A 25,859-nucleotide genomic window follows, 5' to 3' on the forward strand; every position below is an offset into this window, starting at 1 on the left:
CAAAAGAAGTATTAAATAAAATCAGACCTCCAATTTTTCCACAGAATTGTTTAAAGTTAGGAGAAAACAACGCTTCCATTCACCCCCGTATAATGCCATCTAAGCAAACATTTTTGAAGTTATACTTCTTTAGGCGCGATAGAGTGTGAATTTTTATTATTCTGCGCACATGCGCACAGAGACAGTATGTTATTCGTTGCTAAATCTTTTAAGTTATGTATGTATCAGTCCAAAAAAGTTGTGGAATAAGTATATTAGTGTTTTTAGTAAATATATTTATTATAATTTTTGTGTTCGTTTTGTGTTTGTACATATCTGTATCTTCTCTTCTTAGATTTCGTATGATTCTCCAAGTATCCGAAGACTTTCTTCCACCTAGACCTGATTCCACTTCCTCACATTTTCATAAGTTTGGGTTTTTTATGTCTTATAACCATTCTTTAAAAATTGTTTGTCGACTGCGATATATGTAGAGATAATAATTTAATATTAAAGGTCTTGAATTTACGTCCGGCATATTCAAGCAGAAGGCTACAGAAATTTTACTAAGAGTCAGTTTATCCATGATCAGAGAAAGATATTTTGATAATGATTTCCGAAGTGGAAATCGAAACATCAAATAAACTTAATTTCAAAGTAAAATTGTGACTTATTCCCAACTAAAATAGTAAAGAACTCATACAGAAATAAAAACTGGGGATTTTCCCATTGATTTTAAAATAGTAAAATTATCAAACTGTAATTTATTTTTAAAATTACGATTATCAAATTGTAATTATTATCATATAAAATTCTTATAAAATCTACTAATAATCTTTTATGTTTTTTTAGGAAAAACCTTTTTAAAGTAGAAATAGTCCAGGAACCGAAGCTTTTCACATCGCAATTTTTACAGAATGGATCGATTTGCTTGAAAATTTGAGAATGAGTAATGGGTAGTCAAAGGATCAAAATCTATGTGATGCCGAAAGGCGCTTTTACCATGGGGGTGGTTGCCACCCCATCTCGGGGGTGGAAACTTTTTATTATATTTTGACCGCAAAAGTTGATAAAAACATTCATTCTAAGCTAAAAATGTTCCATACATTTTTTTGATAAAATTAATTGTTTTCGATTTATTCGCTATCGAAAGTGAGTAAAATCAATGTTTTTCGATAATACTCATTTACGATTCACTCAATTTTTGCCGTAGAAAAAAATTTTTCAAACCAACTTCTTTGGAATTAAATATCCTACAATTTCATATTTAAACATTTTTTCGTATCTCTGATGCTAATCTTTCTATTCTGAAGAAAATGGCATTTTTTACCAAACTACAAAATATCGTTATTCACTTTTAGCTCCAGTTTTTAAAAAAATAATCATTCTAAGCCAGTCAAGCTTCTAGAATCTCTTACCATTACATAAAAAAAGAAGAATGAATAAGGCCAATGACTAAAAACAACGCTAACTTACATTATTATGCTTCCAATTGGATTTCTTCTTTTTTTTTTAAATATATTGATTTTTTAACCGTAACTTTTTTATTTTTTATCTAAGAAAGTTTGGTAAAAACGAATTTTGTAGGTTTTTACAAGATCTATAAGTCTATTAATATCAAATCTTTTTAAAATCCTCAGTCGCAAAAAGAGGTGACTTAGAAAGGGTTGGTAAAGGTGGTTTTTGTATGTTATTACAAGTTTTAATTGTCAATAGCTCACTCAATTTTTGTCGTAGAAAAAGTTTTTGCAAACCAGGTTCTTGGGAATTAAAGAGCCTACAATTTCATATTTAAACATTTTTTCATATCTCAGATGCTAATGTTGTTCTGAAGTTATTTCCTTGTAACATTTTTATAATGAACTATTTTAAATGGGAAATAAGCCACAATTTTACCAAAAAAAATGAATTTATTAACGTTTGGACGCCCAAGTCGGGTGTCGTTGTCAAAATACAAAATAATACTAAATAAACAAAAATATTGTTGCTTAGTAAAAAATTCTTATAATAATTTATTTAATCTGACCCATTTATATCGGCAATTCAGGCATGTATTATACATTTTAAAGTAGAAGACTTTAAAATGATATTGCCAATATTGACGAGTTGCGTTCCTGGGACGACTTTACTAAAACTCCAACTATGAATGAATGAACTATCTTTTAGTAAAGTCGTCCCAGGAACGCAACTCGTCAATATTGGCAATATCATTTTAAAGTCTTCTACTTTAAAATGTATAATACATGCCTGAATTGCCGATATAAATGAGTCAGATTAAATAAATTATTAGAAGAATTTTTTACTAAGCAACAACATTTTTGTTTATTTAGTATTATTTTGTATTTTGACAACGACACCCGACTTGGGCGTCGAAACGTTAATAAATTAATTTTTTTGGTAAAATTGTGGCTTATTTCCCATTTAAAATAGTTCTGATGTTAATCTTTCTATTCTGAAAAAAATTCCAGTTTTTTCCAAACTACAAAAATTCGTTATTCGATTTTAACTCCATTTTTTTTTAAACTAATCATTCTAAGTCGGTCAAACTTCTATAACGTATTAATAATACACAAATAAAGAAGAAAAAAAAAAGGTCAATGACTAATTTTAAATAGGGGGATAATTAGGAGGTTGCTTCCGATCACTTTTTCGCTGAAAAAAATAGGGACTGACATTCTTTTTATTATAAGTCACTTAATTTTTGAGCTAGAGACCTTTTTTATTCCCGAAGATAGATATTTTTAAATACTTTAAATTAGTTTGAACAAGTTATCCTCGAAAAATGCATAGTTTCTCCGTCTTTTGATTTTGAAACTACAATATTTAGCATTTGACGAACACGAGCTAACATAATAAAGTATAGCTCGATTACTATTCGTCTTAAAGAATATGTAAAAAAAAGTGTTTTGTTTATTTTTTCAAAAGGTACATTTTTGTTAAGCAAAGTTGTTTTGATAGAACGAAACTTTTTTGAGTTATTAGCAGAAAACTGATTAAAAACATTGATTTTTTTGATATAAAACTAACACTTTCGATAGCGAATAAATCTAAAACTATTAATTTTATCAAAAAAAATGTATAAGTAGAACGTTTTTTGCGTAGAATGACTAATTTTACCAACTTTTGCTGTCAAAATGTAACAAAAAATTTCCACCCCAGAGTTGGGTGGCAACCACCCCCATGGTTAAAGCGCCTTTCGGCATTATATATATTTTGATCCTTGGACTATCCACTACTTATTCTCAAATTTTCAAGCAAATCGATCCATTCTGTAAAAATTGCGAGGTTTTGTCATATTTTAAGCTTCATTTCTTGGACTAAAACCCTAAACCAACCGTATTATAGGTTATAGCAATGTGTTCATTAGTTTGGAAAATTCAAATTATTCCAACTATGTATCCGACTGTATAATAGTCCTCGTGTCCTTCTAAGACACTATCCGCATGAATGAAAACCCGTCGAGGAAGGAATGCCGCGGGCGTCAGGACGCAAGCGCCCCTTTTCGGGGCGCCCACAGCGTGATTTTATGTCCAGCGTCTCTCTCGACGTCGAGATCGCGGTGGTGGACGCCGAAAGTGTGGTTGTGACGCTCTAGAACCGCGCGCGTGCTTTTCCGACTTTTCTCTCGCTTTCGTCCCCCTTCTGCGAGATTTTCCGGTGCAATGGGAAAGAAAAACTCAAAACTAAAGCAGGATACCATCGACAGGTTGACTACGGCGACTTACTGTAAGTTGCTGCTTATGCTTTTCGTTGTTTCGTAACTTTTGAAAGTTTTCTGATGCGGCTGATAGTTGTTGCGTAAGAGCAACAAGCTATGTAATTGTTTTTATGCAAAGAATAAATGCTATATACTTATAACATACTATAATTAGTACTATATATAGAACAAAAATATTCTAGTGAAAGAAACTATAATACGTATTTTTCTTTTTTTTCAAAATCTCTCTTACTAAATAGTGGTGTTGAGATTAATTACATTATAATACGAATAAAATTCAATATTAACATCAAACTTAATCTTATTTATAAAGTTAACTAATAATAATAACAATAACTAGTGCATCGAGTCTAGTAGATCCATGGCTTGATTGACCATTCTTCTCTATCCGTTCTTGTCCATTGCATTCGTCCTAGAATTTGTGACTAGTCTTTTTAGATCATCTTCTATATACATTTTCCACCTTGTTTTGGGTCGACCTCTCCTCTGACGTCCTTCAGTTGTACTTGACAGTAGCAATTTCGTCAGTCTGCCCTCTGGCATCCTCTATAGGTCTATAGGTGTCCTCATTGCCGGATTTAGGGTACTTGCGGCCCTAGGCCAAATTACCCCGAGCGGCCCCCGTTACTTCACGATTATGTAATTAAATTTAAGAAAACTCCCAAAACAGCTCTAACAACAATTTCTATTAGGTATTTTATAGAAAATATATAATTCAGAAAGTTAGCAAACAGCAGTTATTTGTAAAATTATTAATATTGCTAAAATTATTATACTTATTATAAATTAGTATTGCAGTTAATTGTTAAAATTAAATAACATTTGTTTCATTCGGGGGAAAAGTACAGGTGATAACAAAAGACTAAAAAACGCCGAGTTGAAAAGACATTATAAGTAAAAGAACAAGCAAAGTAATATGAACTGTAATAGTAATAGGCTACGGTACTGAAAAATAAAAATATTAAGGATACAACAAATTTAATAAACTTGTAGATCGTTCAATTCTCACATTATTCTCTTATACTGAAAAACGCCAATGACATGTTCTTAATTTGGATAAAGTTGGATTAGTGATTAACATTGATACTCACACCACTCCACACTCATGATAAATATCATTATCTAAACTCTAAACATTCACTTTTCTAGCTTTTTTGTCTAAGGCTTGAAAAAGCTCAGCAATTGAAACAAAACTAGCCAAACTACAATAAAATCAAAATAAAGATGTACTAGAAATAAACAAACCAAAACAGGTTGAAGTAGAGTGTCTCAAGTAGTTTTTGATTCAATTTCAACAAGCCGAATGATCTTTCTCCAGATGCATTAAATGTTATCATGCATAGTAGAATGCGCAAAACCGTGTCCATATTCGGAAATAATGTTGTTAACTTGTTTTTCATGAATGAGCTTCAGATACTCCAAAAGTGTATTCCTCGGAGGCTTGGTAATCTTGTTATCATGAGGTTGTCTTTCTTCACCAAATATATTTTTAACAAAGCCTTTGAACTGTACACACTCTTCTACAAAGTCACCGTCTATGTCGATTCGATACTTTTTAGCCAAAATAGAAGCTTTTCCCCTAATTTTTTCATTAGAAATTGACTATCTATAAGTTAAATTCTTCATTTAGACTGAAAGAAACTTCGGATCTTTCATTCAATTCTGAATAAAGCCTGTCAATTAAAACATTGAATGTATTAATCTTTATGTCTTCTTTGCCATTAAAATGGGGTTCAGTGGATTCATTTTCTTTGTCTTCGCCATGGAGAGCTTTTCTTTTCGGGCGTCTTTTTATTTCAAGAACATGGGTTTCATTTTTATGCAACTCTTTGAATGTTTTTTCATAGGAATCAAAGTTGTCTCTCAGACTCATATTTAGTAGAATAGCATACTCTAATTTGAAAAATTGTTTACCGTATGAACCGTAACCCACACTGCCTTATACTAGTGTGGGTTACATCATTTAATCACATTCCTAGAACTTTCAACCATTCACCTCCAATCCTATACCCTGTATCTCTATATTTCCTGTAGCCTCCTATACCCTAGCAAGCGTTAATATTTATTTTTGATATGAACGTTGGTTATTTTAATTAGACTTTATTGTTTATATACAAAAGTAATATACAATTGTACTCGATTTACAGTACCGGTAATTCTTAATTAATTTAAAAAAATAAAAATTCAATTTTTTTACCAAAAAAGTTTTTTTTGCAAAACGCTGCGGCCCCATTTTGTTTGCGGCCCTAGGCCGCGGCCTAGTCGGCCTAGTGGTATATCCGGCACTGGGTGTCCTAGTCATCTTAATCGTTGGGTTCTTATTATTAATAGTCTGCTGAGTCCCATATAACCCTCAGATTTTCATTTGTCCTTCTGATCCAAACACCGTTCTCAATTTTTCGTTTTATATTTTGTTTTCGTGTTATAGTTGTTCCTGAATATTCGAACCTCTTAACTTCCTCGAATCTATACGAATTATTATTTGTTTGTACTGTTAAATACTTTCCTCTTACATATTTTTAGTCTATTCATTCCATGTATTTTGTTTTTGTGTCATTAACATATAGTCCTTTTTTATGGCTTTTTTTCTAATTGTTTAGTTATCCGCATCATTTCCTATTTGCTTTCTGCTTCTATTGCTATATCATCAGCGAACGCCAGACATTGATAGTTTTCAGATATATGATGCCTTTTCTATTTATATTGGCATCCTGCAGTACGTTTTCCAGGAGGAGACTAAAAAGAATAGATAAACGTGGGTCACCTTGGTTTACTCCTTCATTTACTAGGAAACTGTCTGATATTTCATTATTTAGTTTTACTTGGTTTTCAGTTCGTCATAATGTTAGTTGTATCATTCTAATAATTTTCCTGCGTATTTATATTTTTTCAAGTGATTTATAAAGTTCTTTCCTTTTTTTACTTTATCAAATGCTTGCTTAAAGTCTATAAATAAACCAGAGAAGGTTCCCATTGTTTTCATTCTGGTGGGATGTAGAATAGCATTATGTTGTTTTATATGCCATTAGAGTGAAAACTTAGTCTTTTTTCTATAAATAATGATGATCGTTTTATGATATTGATAGCTTTCCTCTAGTAACGCACTTTTCCCGACTCGACTTTCTCTTGCTTTCGCCCCCTTCTGGGAAATTTTCCGGTGCAATGGGAAAGAAAAACTCAAAATTAAAGCAGGATACCATTCGATAGGTTGACTACTGCGACTTACTGTAACTTGCTGCTTATGCTTTTTCGTTGTTTCGTCACTTTTGAAAGTTTAGGGCAAGTTGTGATGATAGTTGTTGCGTAAGAGCAACAAGCAAGCTAATTGTTTTTATGCAAAGACCAAATGCTATAGACTATAATTAGAATTAAAAATAAAACGGTCCTATTCTAGTGAAATAAACTTTACTAAAAGTAACACTTTATTGTACTGAAAGAAAAATTTTACTTTACCTGCCGCCGATTAATCAAATTAACTGAGATTGAATGTAAGTGGTCGACGGCAGTAATCGATTATTTATTTGAGTGAACTTAAAACTCATTTACTTTAATTATTATTAAAAATATTGCACAACATTTACGTTATTATTAATTAAATTTGTGTCAGAAACTGAAATTCTGTAGTATTTTGCAATTATATTCATAAAACAAAAATCAAAACTTTACAGATTTAGTAGTTAGGTATTCAATATTGATAACAATTAGCGATTAAACATGGAAATCGGCTATCACGCAAAAGCATTCTGTCATTGTCATTACTGTCATACGAAATTTTTATTTCATCTAAAATTAAAAAAATTCTTAAATCTTTTAAGTTTTGTATTAGGTAATGCAAATATAGTATGAAATGGTGTTTTTGTTAATTTAATTATATATATAGGACGGTGATAGATATTTACTGATAATTTGTTAGCAAATATATATATTTATATTTTCTACTATTCATCAAGGGAAAAGCAACTGCGCTGCGGGAGGCTACACTTCATAAACAATGACGTAACTATTAACAGTATTTTTAATTTTTGGTATTTTATTTTAAGTATTAAATTTAGTTTAATATTTAAATAAAAATACGATTAAACAGTTTAATATATATTTATTTCGTTAAAATCATAATAATAGAAGTATAACTTCTTACGTGCGTACAAAGTACACACACTCTTTTTTCATTAGAAGGATGTAATTAAATAAGTGTTAAGTAAGTGTTAATGTTTTTTATGATTAGCGATAAAATTTTGTATGCACCACGTCAGTAAAGAATCTTTATCGAACTCGTCTCTTACTCGCCTCTCTCGCTTCGCTCCCTCTGCTCGTAATATCAGACTCGTTCGATAAAGAGTCACTTTAGTGACTTGGTACATAAATAACTATTATCGTATGAAATTTTAAATTGTTTTTGTCTACCAATGGAAGATGTTCTTGGTGCTTTTAATTTTCTTTTTTATGTCGAATTTTATTGACCATTAAATAATTCCTGCTATTATTGCAATTGTTTTCTTTGTCACGCAATATAACTTATTTTATGTCATGTAAATTCAATATTGTGTTTTATTGAGTAAGAGTCAACATGCTGGTAATTTTTTTTATTTTGTAAATAGTTATTTATGATATAAGTGTTAAAAGTACAATTTTAAGGCACGCATTTGAAGGTTTGCAGAATGAGCGAAGCGAATTCTGCAATTCACAGGAGTGCCCTAAAAATGTACTTTTTAACACGTATATCATACAATATTTTTTCTACAAACGTCTTATATATCAACAATTAGAATTTATTCATTCTCAATTACAGGACAATACCTACAAAACTTTTACTTGAACTTGACTGACATTCTATTTTCATATTTTTCTTGACAGTACATCAAAACTGCCTATACTGTCAATACGTAAATCATAACAACTATAGAATATCATAACATCTACTTTTATTGTTTTATATTCTAACAAATTTTAATAGTTTTTTTCTACAAACGTGTTAAAAATGCAATAATACAGTTTAAATTACATTTTAAAAAACCTTCTAAAAAACCTTTTTCAAATTGCGCAAGTTAAACTGTTAATATTAATGTTAATAAACGAAATATAAAAAATATTTTGACGTTTGTTTTCAAAATTTGACATTTCAATTTTAACTGCAGTGCAATTTTAAAGTACTAGTGCTTTAAAGTATCATTTTTAACGCTCATATGGAGTGCTAAAAGTTGCATTTTTAACACGTTTGTAGAAAAAAATATTTATTATTAGAGTTTTAAACATTATTTAGCCGAATTTACATCGAACTATCAAATCTAGAAAGATCTACTGACGATTAGATTGACGTACAGATCTAGAATAAATCTTTATACATTCTTAAAAACAGTTTTTGAGGATATATTGACTTCTAAATATCCTTCTGCAATCGACTTAATATTTCATCCACTTTGTCATCTCAGCGTGATCGTGATTGATGAAGCTTCTGTTAGAAAATCTGTTGTTTTACGCAAACCTCCGTTCTTGTCAGGATCACTCAAATACATACATTTCGCTATGATGAAAGGATTTTTTCCGAATATGTTTTTTGTTACTGACTGCAGTAAAGCAAACTTGCCTACCTTAAAAGCCCTAAAATAGACTAGGATGGTATGGGAATGCCGATTAGAACTCAATAGACTGACGGTCTTCTCTGGAGCCCTAAGATAGACTAGGATGGTAGGACCATATCTTGCACGATTTCGAGGCACTAGATCGCAGACAATAAACACTTTTTGGAGACTACCAAGTGACTCTAAAAATGTATGGTATATGTAAGTCAATTAATAGTTTCATACTTTGGTGAATGCGCAAATTCCATATTTTGGTGAATGAGCAAAGTCCATATAATAATAATAATAGAGTTTATTTGTAGCAAATAATAACATTATAAATAAACCCAGTTTCTCACTGAAGTTGTTTGTCACAAGGACTACAACTTGTGCGTGAGGGTTAAATTTTGATTATATTAAACTACATTAATTTAGCTTAAAGTTTACAAAAAGGAATCAAATATTTTCGCTTATCTGTCTTCAAATTTGGGCTCCTCTTCTCACTAATTCATTTACTGTTAAATTTTGTTTATGGGACCTTCGAAACTCTCATAAAATTCAAGAAAGGATTCCGAAAAATTTCTGATGGGATTCTTCGGGCGTACTTCGTTTTCTATGATAATTATCATGACTTTTTGAAGGTGTTTTATCCATTTTTACTATAATTTTTACAATTTAAACATTTATAAGTAACATTCGAAATAAATCATTTTGACATTATTGTTTAATGTTTAATTATATTTATGGTATATAATAATATATAATAAATATAATAATATTTTGGCCATAAAAAATAAATTAGATTACAGACGTTTTGAAAATAAATAAAACGATTATAAAAAAGTAAAACTAAAATTTAAAAAAGAGTGTGTGTACTTTGCAAACACGAAAGGAGTTATACTTACTTCTATTATTATGATTTCAACGAAATAAATATATGTTAAACTGTTTAATCGTATTTTTATTTAAATATTAAACTAATTTTAATACTTAAAATAAAATACCAAAAATTAAAAATACTGTTAATAGTTACGTCATTGTTTATGAATATTCACTTTGGTGAATAACTAAAATGTATTGTATTGTACATATACAGGGTGTTTCAAAAAGGTATGTCATAAATTAAATCACGCATTCCGGGGACAAAAATAAATTTATTGAATTCAACTTACAGTACAAAGGTGTACACAAAAAAGTTACAGCCCTATGAAGTTACAAAATAAAAATCGATTTTTGTTCATATATCGAAATCTCTTAGAGATTTTTCATTGAAAATGGACATGTGGCATTCTTATGGCAGCAACATCTTAAAAAAAATTAAAGTGAAATTTGTGCACCTCATAAAAATTTGATGGGGGTTTTGCTCCCTTAAACCCCCCCAAATTTTGTGTACGTTCCAATTAAATTATTATTGTGGCACCATTAGTTAAACACAATGTTTTTAAAACTTTTTTCCTATTAGTACTTTTTCGATAATTAATTTTATACGAGGTATGTCAAAAAATATGAATTTCACTCAAGAGTAAAGTACCGTTATATTTGACAATATCGAAAATTGTTATTAAGAAAAGTTGTTTGGAATTAAAAAATTTGTTTCAGTGTTCAATAACATCCTTCTAATTAAAATATTGTGAATAATAAAGGCACTTAACTCTTAAGAAAAATTCATATTTTTACATACCTCGTATAAAATTAAAAAAGTTTGATATCTGATGGTTGTATATTAGATTTTAGACCAGGGAGAGCATTTTATTCAGAATAACTTTTTTTCGTAAAAGTGATAATAAAATAGTTTCATAATTGTAATAAAATGATGATGAGTATCCGTAATTTGAGAAAAATTTTTTTTCGATAATTGTACATTTAAACATAGTTTTTGATTTCAAACAACTTTTCATAATAGCATTTTTTGATATTCTGGAATATAAAGATACTTTACTCTTTAACGAAATTCAAATTTTTGACATAACTCGTATAAAATTGATAAAATTTGATATCTGATGGTCGAGTTTTAGATTTTTGACTATCCAGAGCATTTTATGAAGAATAACTTTTTTTCGTAAAATTGATAATAAAAAAGTTTTCCATGTGGTTCCTAGCTACGCAGACATACTGTATAAGAGCTTCTGTATAAGAATTTTCAAATTGAAATGCCATATTCATATTCAGCATAATCAAAAACAAAATAGAAACATATTTTATCAAAGTAAAATGAATAATTTAACGATATTTTTAAAATTATTTATACAAAACAATTGTTATTGTTTAAACAATTAATAAACAATTAGCGGCCAAATCTGCGAGTAGAACTTTTTACTCTCACATGTATATAAACTAACAAAAGAAGTTTTAGAAAAATATAAGCTTGTTTGAATTTTTTCGAAACAATGCATATTTTCGTTCTAATTGCACTCCCCTATAAAGGATTTTTTATAAAAAGCAGCTAAAATTCCACTAAAATATTTAACTTCGAAAGATAAATAAGGACTATTCACAACAACGTTTATTTACGACGAAAAATATAACACATTCTTATAAAACCTTTACAATTGAAATATTATAATATTTCTGTCTTGTATTCCTCGCTATTTTCATACATTTGCACATATTTCACTATTTGTCTAGATGGCCGAGCACCTCATTTAAAAACTGTCATTTTAAATTTAGATCATTTATTTCTTGGACCGTTACCAACACCATGTGATCCCACCCTAATCGATCACAATGTATTTGCATATTGCGAGAAACATTGCCGGACCGTCTGACACTTTCAACCAACATGTAAAATATGCTGCTGGAATTTTGTTATGCTGCGATAGAAAATAAAAATGGTAATAGCAGGAATATTTTTTATAAAATACATCCAAGGAGTATGCGAAATTTTCCTCTATTATATTTTTATTGAAATGCATCTTGAAGTTTTTCGACCTAAAAATATAAACCAAGAAAGTAACGATTTTCCCAAAACACTATTTGATACAGGTATCTAACAAATGTGTTCAATTTTTCACATGCAAAAAAAATATTATATTTTTTACTGTATCAAATCCGTAATTACCATAACCATATACCATGTCTCCGAAAATAATGCTTTCTTTAAAGGTATAGGTAAAAGTCACCACGTAGACCAGTCTTGTAACATTTTTTTCTAAATTCAACCGTTTGGCCAAAAACCAAAATAAATTTTGGTATGCAAATTGAAATCTGGCAACTACGTGCAATAGAAAAATCTAAAGATAGACAGTCACAATAGGGAACTTGCACATTTTTTTATTACATAATAATGTTCAGTTTTGTTTAAAAATAAGATTTCCAAAATTCCACGCTTCAAAAACTCGTAATAACTTAGAAATACATATTTAAAGTCTTCTGCGGTATAAAATAGTTCAAACGACCCGTGACGTCACATAGTTTTACATTAGTTATTATTATGGTTATACAGGGTGTCCCGAAAAGATTGGTCATAAATTATACCACAAATTCTAGGGTCAAAAATAGGTTGATTCGACCTTACTTACCTATATACAATAGTGCACACAAAAAAAGTTACAGCCCTTTGAAGTTACAAAATGAAAATCGATTTTTTTCATACACCGAGAACTCTTAGAGATTTTTTATTGAAAATGGACATGTGACATTCTTATAGCACCAGCATCTTAAAAAAAATTAAAGTGAAATTTGATCACCCCATAAAAATTTTATGGGGGTTCTGTTCCCTTAAACCCCCCCAAACTTTTGTGTACGTTACAATTAAATTATTATTGTGACATCATTCGTTAAACACAATATTTCTAAAACTTTTTTGCCTCTCAGTACTTTTTCGATAAGCCAGTGTTTATCGAGATATTTTGAGTATTTGTCGAATCCACCACATATTTGTATATGGTGAAGTATGATTATAGAGACCTGGTTGATAATCTGAAAATTTATTTATCATTTACATTTTTAGGTATATTTTGAAAAAGAAACCACATCTCCATAAAAGCTGACTTATCAAAAAAAACCTAAGAGGCAAAAAAGTTTTAAAAACACTGTGTTTAACTAATAGTACCACAACAATAGTTTAATTGGAACGTATACAAACATTTGGGGGGTTTAAAGGAGCAAAACCCCCATACAATTTTTATGTAAATTTATTAAAAAAGAAGCCGCATCTCGATAACAACTCGCTTATCGAAAAAATACTAAGACGCAAAATAGTTTTAAAAATATTGTGTTTAACTAATGGTACCACAATAATGAATTAATTTGAAAGTAGACAAAAGTTTGGGGGGTATAAAGGAACAAAACCCCCATAAAATTTTTATGGTGTGGACAAATCTCACTATAATTTTGTTTTAAGATGTTCTTGCCATAAGAATGATACATACCCATTTTCAATAAAAAAACTCTAATAGTTTTTAATATATTGAAAAAAATAGATTTTCATTTTGTAACTTCAAAGGGCTGTAACTTTTTTATGAGCACATTTGTACTAAGGTAAGTTAGGTTCAATCGAATTCTTTTTGACTCCAGAATGTGTGGTATAATTTATGACCAATCTTTTCGGGACACCCTGTATTTCGCTGTGTCTAGGTACACGCTAACGTGTACGCAAATAAAAAAGTTAGGTACACGCGAATTAAACTTCATCAAGCCAGTGACGTCATTATTTAGCGTTCGCAGTGACTGTATATAATATTTTGGTACATGCTATTTTGATATGTTTAGTGTTTGTTTGATAGAAAAATATTTGTTAAGAGAAGGGAAGCAGAACTATTCAGATGTTTCAAACTTAATTGTAATAAATCAATGTATATATAAAACTATATATTTAGGTTAGCAAAATAAATATATGTATTTAGTTGACATGACACGTACAAAATATTGTTAACATAATTTTTATACGTAATTTAATTATTATAATCAACTATTCTAAATGGGAAATAAGCCACAATTTAACTAAAAAAATGATTTTATTAACGTTTCGACGTCCAAATCGGATGTCATTGTCAAAATACAAAAATTATTCAGATTAAATAAATTATTAGAAAAAAATTTTTACTAAGCAACAACATTTTTGTTTAATTTAATAATATTTTGTATTTTGACAACGACGTCCGATTTAGACGTCGAAACGTTAATAAAATCGTTTTTTTAGTTAAATTGTGGCTTAGTTCTCATTTAGAATAGTTGATTACAAAAATGCCACCACAAGGAAATAGCTTCAGAACAAGTTAATTATTCTTGTGAAATCTTTGGGTCTTTCTTTTATTTTAATTTTGGACGGTAATACTATTTCACTTATAACTACAAAATATATATTAATTTATAGTCTCTTAACTTTTTCATACTGTTTTAAAATGTTGTTAAACTCATTAAAACAACTAAATAATTGCCCACACTGCATAGTTAATTTAAAAACAAACACTAAACAAATAAAAAATAAGAAATCTCTTTACTAATCAATATTAAAATTAAAGTGTAAACACAACGCGATTAAACAAATTCCAACACTCTGACACTCTAACTCTTTTATTTGCGTACACGTTAGCGTGTACCTAGACACAGCGTTATATTTAGGTATATTCTTCTTCTCCTTCTTTAGTTTATTGCCTTCCACCTACTTGGGTATTTGACCAGCTCGTCGTCCGCGAATAATGGAAAAATATTTATATTTTAATGACATTTATCGTATGTCGTTGTAATAATATATACCAGTTTGTTGAGATTGGAGTTTGATACAGTTTTTGAAGGAAAGGAAAGAAGGTTTAGTATTGAAAATAAAACCATTTTGTAAAAGTACAAATTTTCTATGAATAGTTCAAACTATCAAAAACACCTTTAACGTCACATAACTGTATTTTTTACTGACGTTTATAATGTCTAATTTAAAATTATATATACAATTGGTGTAGAATGTAAACATACAACGGCGTGACGTCACGACGCGTTTTAGGGTTGCTGATATAAGTTGAATTTTTAGTCGTCTTTAGGGGCCAAACCAAAAACAAACAAAACTTTTTTATCTTTGATACAGGTTCTAAATTATGTTCTGTTGTGATTTATAACATTTTTTTCGAATTTAAAATTTTATGCAAGTTCCCTATTCAAACATGGGGGGCGGCAGTGGCGCACCCAGGGAGGGGTTTTGGGGGTTAAAACCCCTCCCATGGCACATAAAAAAATATAAAGAATAGTATGAAAATGTAACTTGTCTTTCAGAAACAATACAAAAAAATTTTGGTGCCCAAGCGAAGCTAGGACAAATAATTCCCAAGAAATATTTGCTGCCGAATAGTTCTCTAAAAAATTTCCCGTTAATGCAATCGACTCAAATGTTTTTCAGCCTCAATGCGTGAGAGCTATAGCAATCGCCATGAAACCGCTTTTCGGCACGAAAATAATGATTAGCAATTAAGTTTAAGCATGAATTGTAATTTCGATCACCAAATTTCGAATTTCAATTCCATGCCGAAAACTTCAAATTTTACATGACAATCGAGTGAGTTTTTTCAAAAATCGTGGAAGATATGGGAAATGTGCTAAGACTGTGGAAACCATGTTGTAATTATTCGCTTAAATCTTTTACTCACTCTGCTTTGAATAACTATGTACAAAACATTGCCTATTCGTGATGAGAACTCCTGGTCCTGAAAACGATAATCTTGATTGTAATTAAAAAAACCTGTTAATTTTGGTAAATTTAAAGTCAAACATATTTAGTTATTATCATCATCAATGGCATTATAACTCTTCGAGTATCCTTGCGAGTGGTTTACTATTACCTTCCATGTGTCGGTCCTGTGCCACTATTTCCCATTGTCTCACTCCCATTTTCTCCAGGTCTTCTCTGACTGCATCTTTCCACCTTTTTCTAGTCCGTCCTACATACTTTCTCCCATCTGACCTCTCCCCGAGTAGCTATGTCTGGTTTGATTTTTGGATAAATTTTTCGCATGGCATATTCTAAGGCCAGGTTAAACAACAATGGGGACAAACGGATCTCCCTGCCTCAGTCCAGAATTTACACAGAAAGCATTTGATATTTCCCCACCTCTTCTAACTTGTGCAAAGAAGTTACTTACACACATTTGCGTTACCGCAGTTAGTTTCTTGGGTACGTCCAGCTCGACCATTGCATTCCATAGCGTAAGATGATTAATTGAATCATAAGCCTGTTTGAAATCTATAAAGAACTGATGCACGTCTTGATTATAGTCCCAATCCTTTCAAGCATTTGTCTAATAGTAAATATTTGATCAAAAATCGATCTTCCGGGACTGAAATCACACTGGTAGTCACCAACTATTTCTTCGGCGGATGGTAGTAATCTTTTTAGTAATACATAACGAAAAATATTTAGTCATCAGTTTCAATTCACTCCAAGCAACATTTCAGAAACCTGCTTCAAAAGCTTTCAAAAGCTATGTCAAAAACCTGTGTTCTGCGTTTTCATAACAAAGCTAAACATTCTTATAGCGCAAAAATTTTTCATGGATGCACACAGATAATAGACAATGTTTTGAACTTAGTTATTCAAGGCAGAGTCAGCAAAAGATTTAAGTGAATAATTACAACATGATTCCCACAGCCTTAGCTCATTCGCCATATCTTCCACAATTTTTGAAAAAACTCACACTCGTTTGTCATGTAAAATTTGAAGTTTTCGGCATATAATTGGAATTCGAAATTTGGTAATCTAAATTACAATAATTCATGCTTAATCTTAATTACTTAATAATTATTGCCGTGCCGAAAAGCGGTTTCATGGCCATTGCTTTAACTCTTATGCACTGAGGCTGAAAAACATTAGAGTCGATTGCGTTCACGGGAAAACTTTTAGAGAACTATTCGATAGCAAATATTTCATGAGTATTTTTTGTGGGGATATTTTGTCGAAAAAAATTTGTGGGGATTATTTGTCCGGGATTTTTTGTGGGGATTTTTTGCTCGGGGATTATTTGTCCGGTGATTTTTTGTCTGGGGATTTTTTATAATTTGTGGGGATTTTTTGTCATGGATTATTTGTCCGAACCACACCCAAGTCAACCTCCCCCCCCAAGTTAACCCCCCCTAGAGGAAAATTCTGGGTGCGCCACTGGGGGGCGGTATGGTTTAAAATCAATATTTTAAGCACAGTTTTGTGATTTTTTCAACTATGGTACGTTTATTTTATTTTTAAATTAAATATAAGCTTATTCAATAAAATTTAAAGAATATTAAAAAAAATTTCAAGGAAAAACATTTAAAAATAAGCCAACAGTGGTAAATTTTTACAGACGCCTTAAAAATTGGATTTTGCGATGGACATCAGAACTCGTCACTGGATCATGTGAAAAAAAATTCAAAAAGATTTTATTAGCCTATGAGTTTCTTAAGACATCGCTGTTGAGTTTTTTTTATTTTTAACGATTTTTGAGTTCTTGGTATCACTCCGAAGTAAAAAAAACAAAATTATTTGTAGCAAAAGGATGAAAATAAAAAATTCTAGGTGCGTTAATTGCATTTTAGTAATTAAACCATAGTTACTTAAGTAAAAGCTATAATTGATGTAATCTAACACCTTCATTAATTCAGATAATAGCAAATGCCACATTATTAAAACAAGAAATAATTATTTTGCAGGTAGGTACTTACATTTCCGAAGTCAACAACCTTAAAATCACACCTCAAATAGTAAATAAACATAGGGTTCGATTATTTTAAATTTCCATAGTCACAAACGAGTTCTTGTACGACGATGCCAGATTATTTAATTTTATGAAAAGGGCTTCCGAAGTCTCAGTCTTCTGAGGCTTCAGACACTACACTTTTTTTATTTTTAGCATAAAATTGCGATCTTGACAATGTCTCCCCATATAAAACTCAAAATAAACCCCAAAATAAACAAGTATGACCAAAACGTTTGCTTGTGGCAACCATGCAACCGGGGTCATTTAACCTTTTATTTTTAAAAAAGTAAGGGGTTTAAAAGATTAGGTTTAACATGATTAAATAGCACTTGGAATTAGCTTTTAAACAGGTTTTAGATGAACCTTATATCGTAAACACGAACGGAGTTATTAAAAAAAAACAGTAACATTTTTTGGAAAAATTTTTAAAATATAAATTTTGAAAAAATTTTGGAGCATAAATTTTAACGCTATCAACATGTTCGGGGGCTCATTTAATAGAAATTTTTAAGTACTTTGACAAATGTTTAATAAGTTTATGCTATAAATTGCATACATTTCCCGTTATTTCAGCTTGAATACTTAGAGTTTTTTACTCGCCGAAAAAAATATACATTCAATTACCTATAACTCACTTTTAGTTAACATTAAAAGGTTTTTGTAGTAAGGAGTTTATTTCATTTTTTATTAGCTTCAATTTTGAGAATTATAACTTTTTTGTAAAAATTTACACTTTTTGAGTTATTAATGAAAAATTGGTTAAAAACAAGCATTTTTCTGAAGAAAAATTAAAATCTTTGATCTTTAATAACTCAAAAAGTTTGGATTTATTTTAATAACTTTATATAACAAATGTTGCTTGAAATTTGTCCCTCTATCGAATTATGTGGTTATTTTTAATAAAATAATTTTCACCCCCGAGAAGGGGTGGCATCCACCCCCAGGGTAAAAGCGCAAGTTGGCACTATGTCACCTTTGTTCCCTGAGATATCCTCTAACTACTCACCAATTTTCATGCAAATCTATGGAGGTTCAACGAAATCGGAGGTAATAGCTCATATCCACCTTCAGTGACTCCACTACTTTGTGCACTTCCATGTTGTATAATGGCTGTCTACATGTTGCCCACCTATCTAACCGTGGTGTATATCTTGTGTGTTATCATGAAGTCGGTCTGAGTTCATGCTTAAGCATGAAAAGGGTCCTCATTGTAAAATCCTGTAGAATGATTACTAATATATGATTATAAGCCTTAAGGATTTCAAACCAAGGCCAAAAAACAAAAGAAAAATATGTTGCATATCCTTGTACAATCCTGTAGAATGAATACTAATATTATGTCATTACATGGCTAAAGATTTCAAACCAAGGCCAAAAAACAAAACAAGAAAAATATGCAAACTCCGTTGTCTACTTTCTCATATCTAATTATACTAGATATAAAATATATATTTCATATCGATAGTTATTAATAATTCATAAGAAAATTTGCTCTATTCTATGCACTGACCTATATACATTAAATAGCCGTCAATTGTTCCACTAAACGATAAAAAATTTATAATACAACTTAAAACTGATTCTACTCCTTATTAAAAGCATATTCTTCATTTCTTTATTGATTCGCTATGGTAGGGGAGGAAAGTATGTTAAATTTGCAGTCACTCATCGTTATGGGAACCTATTGGGTTGTGAAGAGTAACTCCTAAAACCAAAAAAAGTTAAGTAAAAGTTTTCATTTTAGTAGGGACTTTCCATTTTTTAATTTAATTTTCCATTTCCAACAATCGTTTTTTCCGATTATAGCCCCATCTATCCAGAATTCGAAAAAATATCTCGAATAAAAGTTGCTGATTTTTACGTAAAGAATCCAAATCTGCAATAAAAATTTGGGTTTTCCATTTAAGATTTTAAAATAACCCACACCACACCTCCGTGGGGGGTCGTGTTTAGTACCATTCGATAGATTTTTTAAAAACATTTTGAAATTTATTGTTTATGTTTATTTTTCGAAATATCGCGGATATGTATTTAAAATTATAAATTTACCCTCCACCCCTCTCCGTGTGGGGTCATGTTTAGTACCATTCGATAGATTTTTGAATAATATTGAGATTGAAAAAATACTTAACTTACCTTATCTTAATCTGACAATTTCGAGTATTTTTAAGGATAGATTTTTTCGGGCCCCCCTTAACGAATTTTTCTGTGTAAAGAGCCAATATATGGTAGAGGTACATCTACAGGGTACCAGCTTTCTCCCCATATGATAATCTGACGCGCTCGAGTAACTGCAAAAATCCCCGCTTGGGATCCCCTACCACTAATAATATCATTCAAGAACGACGTTCAGATTGTTTTCTATTAACTTAACTACACTAAATGAATTGGTTTGCCATATTGGAAAATATGAAAATATTGGAAAGCCATATTGGATACGACATATTGGTGCTAATGCACTTCTTCATGTCGTTAGCATAGTGAATACTTACCTTGATGAGAATCAATTTGAAAATTATACTGGTCATTATATAACCCAGATCAGATGTACATCCGATTATAGCATTTATGTAATATTTCGCATTCGGAAAAGAAATCCTATTCCATTAATAATGCTGAAGTTTTATTAGTTACATTAATCATTAATTATTCATATAATCACAGATAATTATTTGGAAAAAGCCACAACTACAAAAACGCGATTTTTTCTCACAGAACACCCGATTTTTTATGTTCTTCTGGTTATCAAAATTTGCACAGGTATCATTTAAAGACTGTTCAAATGATAATTAATTATTACTCCAACTAATACCAGAATAGTACGTTTTTTACTCTCCTGTATAATTTACTTCTTCGGAGTTGTGGCCTTTTCACAATAACCGATTCAAAAAATTCATAATGTAACTTAAAGAGGGGGTAAGGTTTGCATATTTTGAAATTTTCAGTTTTTTTCTTATTTAGATGAAATTTTATAACAAATTGAAAAGTCGCAGATGCAGAATTCACCATTATAATAAAAATTAAAATGGTAAATAGTTATTTAAATCTGAAACTTTTCTTGTTGAACGTTCTTTCTGGTACAGCCTTAACCTGCGACTTTTACAATTTATAAGACAGCAGACGACGAATATAGAAAACAAAAAGGACTCTACTATATGCAGTCACATTCCGTTTTCAATCGTCTAGGAAAAGGACAGAAAGAAATTTCCTAGTACTCAAATCTGAGTAAAGATAGAAAAGGAAAAGTTGGTTTTGTTTGCTTTATCGCTGTACAGCTGTACAGCTGTTTCTGCCATTGCAGGCTTCCTCAACAGCGCTAGCGTACATACCTCTGAATCGAAAACCAGCTAGCCCATATATTTAAGGGAAATTTCAAAGATCATTGAAATCCCCATTGGACGCAATCCAGCGACTGAATAAATCATCATTTCTCTGTTAATCGAAAGAAGAGCCGTGATATTTTAGTTAGTTCAGAGAGCGCAAAAAGTGCTGTAACTGTCTCTTCAGAAAGTACATACTTGATTCTCTCTGAACCACTAAAATTCAGGCCGTCAGCCTCGATCCACATACGAAAGAATATGATGACATGGATGCCGTGGCGGCATCTGCTAAAGAAGAACGAAAGTTTTACTTTTAATATTAACAATATCAAAAATAAAACTTTATCAGAACTAATCTTCTGATAACACCATTCGTGGCTTCTTAAAATTTGCGAGTCAACGAATCGCCGGATCAAAGAAGTAGGGATGGCGGTTTTTGACAAAACACCGGTTTTCGGTTATTCCGGTTTTTTTGCTTACGGTTTAACCTGGCGGTTATAACCGACCAAAAACCGGTTTTTCCAAAAACCGGCTTTCGTTTTTTTTAATCCAATAGGTTACAATGTTACATTTACAATGCACTTTAGTTTGCGATACTCCGCTCGACTCGATACTCGATATCAATATGATCAAAATTAGTACTATCGAAAGAACATCAATATCAATATAAATAAAACACAATTTTTAATAAAACCATTTTATTTTACTAGGTAATTATTATATTTATTTATTATTTTATTATTATTATATATTTATTGATTATTATTAAATATAATATAGCGTAAGATTAATATATACATATTGCAATAATATACAATTTAACCCAATCATTTCAACCTATAAAAAATTTCCCAGACTCTTTCAAATGGGATTTAAAAAAAATAATATCAACATAAATATTTTACTTAAAAATAAATTGAATAATGCAATTTATCTTTTATTTTTACTACCTTAAAAAATTATCATGCATTTCTTTTAACACGTTTGTATATTTTGGTATAACAGGTACATTTTAACTCATTTAATACTTCCTGTTTGGGTGTATCGTTTTGAAAACGTAGGGAAATCCTTGGAGATTCGTATTCGTAATCGGTAATTCGATATTCATAATCAGAACATTATTTTTGGTAATCAGAAAAAGTCATTCACCCACTTTCAATGTCAAGAGTCAAGTGTGAAAATAGATGATGTTTGCGTCTACTTCAACCGGATCACTTCTTATGTAAATATTATGATTACAAATACCTTTTCAACGAAATTTTATAATATAAAACTTAATTGTTTGTGGCTGATGTGAGTTTGCACTTTCAATTTGCTTCTGTATTTATAAAATAAAATTTGAATTATGGTTTTGTTTGGAATAATTACTTGAGAATAATAACTATGATTGAGATCCAAAATAATACCTAACCTAATCCTAATCACCGTAAAAACCTAATAACCGCCTTTTACTTTTAAAAGAAAAAACCGGTTATAACCGAAACAAAAAAACAACCGGTAAAACCGGTTATTGCGGAGTATCAAAACCGGTTTTAGGTTAAAACCGGTAGGTTTTTCCCATCCCTACAAAGAAGGCCGAGGGAGATCTATCAAGTTGCATCTCACTACTACACTACAATCTCATCTACACTACAATTATAATAAATATGTTGATTTTCACTCTGCTTGTACAAAATATTTCGTCATTTTTACTTATCAAAACATATCCCTCTCTTAAAACCGGCTATGTTCATTATTAAAAGCATAGTCTTCACTTCTTTATCGGTTCGCTATTAGAACGACGTCGTTCAGATTGTCTCCTATTAACTAAGTACACTAATTGTAGGATGAAATAATGTTAACGCGATTAAGGGAACCCGCATAAGAGAGAAATTGTGTTAGCGAGTTTTAAACAGATATGAGGATGAAAATTACACAAATCCGTCGACTAATAGGATTATTTCAGATTCAAGATTCTCTAAACGTCTAAACGGCGGTTAGTACAACGTTACGAAAATATAACGGAATACTCTTTGTGTGTGTATAATGTAGTTAACAATATCTGAACGCGTAAATTTGTTATAGAACACTTAGTCAGTTTGAAACAGAGTTTGTTTTGCTAAATATAAGCAATAAATGAAAATAAAATACCATTAGAGAAGGAGAAGGAAAAATTCGAAATATTCCAATCAAATATAGAGTGATTTTTGTGTGTAGCGACTTTGTATAGAGTGGTTTTTTTAATATATACTACCTGTATACCCAACAGGCTCATTATATCGAGAGTTACAAAAAATTAATAAATGTAGAGAATCTACATTGTATCATAAAAAAAGCCGTCTTCAGTATAAACAGAAACGTCGATTCTATTTATACCGAAAACGGCTTTTTTATATATACTACCTGTCTACCCAACAGGCTCATTATATCGAGAGTTATTGTATAAAGATTAACTACTCTTAAGTATTATCTAAACATCTTAAAAATAATCTTAAATATATTCTTCTTCTTTTATATAGACAGTACTGCCTGTTTTTCTTCAACAGTGACTTTCATTCTGCCCCTAAGTTGTCATTCCATCTTTTCCTTGGGCGTCGTATACTTCTCCTGCCTAACGGTGACTTGTCCCCGGCTATTCTTACTATCCTTGATTCAGACATCCTGTTTATGTGTTGATTCTACTCTTCTTTTCTGTTCTTTACCCAGGTATTTACATTGTCTACCCCACATATGCGTCTGATTTCCTCACTTCTTACCCTATCCTGTAGTCCTTTTCCAGCAATCCTTCTTAAGATCTTCATTTCGTTGGTCTCCAGATGTCTTCGTGTTTTGCTTGTATCTGGTCTTGTTTCGGCCGTGTAAGTCATAACTGGCCTAATAACTAACTTATAATATTCGGGCCCTTGTTTCCAATCTTGTTTGTTTGTTTGTTTGTTTTTCCAAATTTTGTCGTTTAGGCCCGGTTGTTCTACTGGCTTTAATTATTTGGTCTTTTACCTCTTCTTCGATATTGTTGTCGGCTGATAGATTAATTCCCAGGTATTTGAAAGTCATTACTTGTGGTATAATTAAATATTTTCATGAATATTAATAAACCCAGCTGAGCAGAAAGAGTTTATAGACATTGACCAAACCTTAAACAAACGGCAATAAGTAAGTTGAGCCCCATCTACCTTAATTATTAATAAGGGTCAAAAGATTTAGATATACTCTGGGCTAATTAGCAAAATTCATGGAAAAGTTATTTACCAGAAATTTTATTGCTGGAATCGAATTATAAGATCCTCCATATTAATAATATAGGCATGCAAAGTCCGCACATAGTGTGCTACCATTGTTTATATAGGGATAGTTGGTCAGCCCAATAGGAAAATTTGTTTGATTCAAATTGAGACAGTCACCAGATGTCCCCACAATTTCTGTCAGGGTCGCAACGTCAAAATGCATAGACACCAAGTTGGATACGATCCTATTCATAACACCCCAACTCGCATACATATTAAGAAAAATAAATATTACATGGAAAAATATATTTAGAAATTGAATTAATGATGTCATGCTATTATATATATATATATATATATATATATATATATATATATATATATATATATATATATAGTTTGAGTTAGATTCTTGAACCTTAATATATTTTATTAATTTGGTTTCTTGGGTTTAGGTTCATAACAGAAAAAAAGGTGACTATGATGTTGTCATATTTATTCGACGTTTCGGCTGGATATCCATGCCTTTTTCAAGAATTATGATTACATGACTAAAAAAACAATTCATCAACGATACAATACTAAAATTTAATAAAAGATTTTGACTTACCCTACATGCAAAGTTGGTAGTGAAACTACCAACTTTGCATGTAGGGTAAGTCAAAATCTTTTATTAAATTTTAGTATTGTATCGTTGATGAATTGTTTTTTTAGTCATGTAATCATAATTCTTGAAAAAGGCATGGATATCCAGCCGAAACGTCGAATAAATATGACAACATCATAGTCACCTTTTTTTCTGTTATGAACCTAAACCCAAGAAACCAAATTAATAATATATATATATATATATATATATATATATATATATATATATATATATATATATATATATATATATATATATATATATATATATATATATATAATGTATAGTAGCATGACATCATTAATTCAACTTCTAAATATACTCTTCTACATATTTATTTTTCTTAATATGTATGCGAGTTGGGGTGTTATGAATAGTATCGTATCCAACTTGGTGTCTATGCATTTTGACGTTGCGACCCTGACAGAAATTGTGAGGACATCTGGTGACTGTCTCAATTTGAATCGAACAAATTTTCCTATTGAGCTGACCAACTAAGGGAGATAGTTGGTCAGCTCAATAGGAAAATTTGTTTGATTCAAATTGAGACAGTCACCAGATGTGCTACTTTTTTGATAAACAAAATGGCGCCGACAAATCGTATTTTTTTCAATTATTGCTCTATAACTCCAAAGATTTTAACTTTACACCAAAAACACTCAAATAAAAATTCAGCCCAATTTAATTCTACATAGAGGCATGTTTTTTCCGATTTGCTCCTACGAAAATTTTCCTCGAAAAATGTGGATTTCCCAACAAAATCTCGAATTTTCAAATA

General features: G+C 30.6%; 1 protein-coding gene across 1 annotated transcript in view; it reads left to right on the forward strand.

Moving 5' to 3' along the window:
* The first annotated feature begins 3,549 nt into the window (after window positions 1-3,549).
* LOC114330480 (frequenin-1) overlaps window positions 3,550-25,859 on the forward strand; it is a 760,895-nt gene continuing 738,585 nt past the window's right edge. Inside the window, exon 1 of the mRNA XM_050662500.1 lies at window positions 3,550-3,705. Coding sequence (XP_050518457.1) covers window positions 3,642-3,705 — 64 coding nt within the window. The 5' untranslated portion in view covers window positions 3,550-3,641. The remainder of the gene's footprint in view (window positions 3,706-25,859) is intronic.

The sequence above is a fragment of the Diabrotica virgifera genome, chromosome 9 (genome assembly GCF_917563875.1).
Source record: "Diabrotica virgifera virgifera chromosome 9, PGI_DIABVI_V3a".
NCBI lineage: Eukaryota > Metazoa > Arthropoda > Insecta > Coleoptera > Chrysomelidae > Diabrotica > Diabrotica virgifera.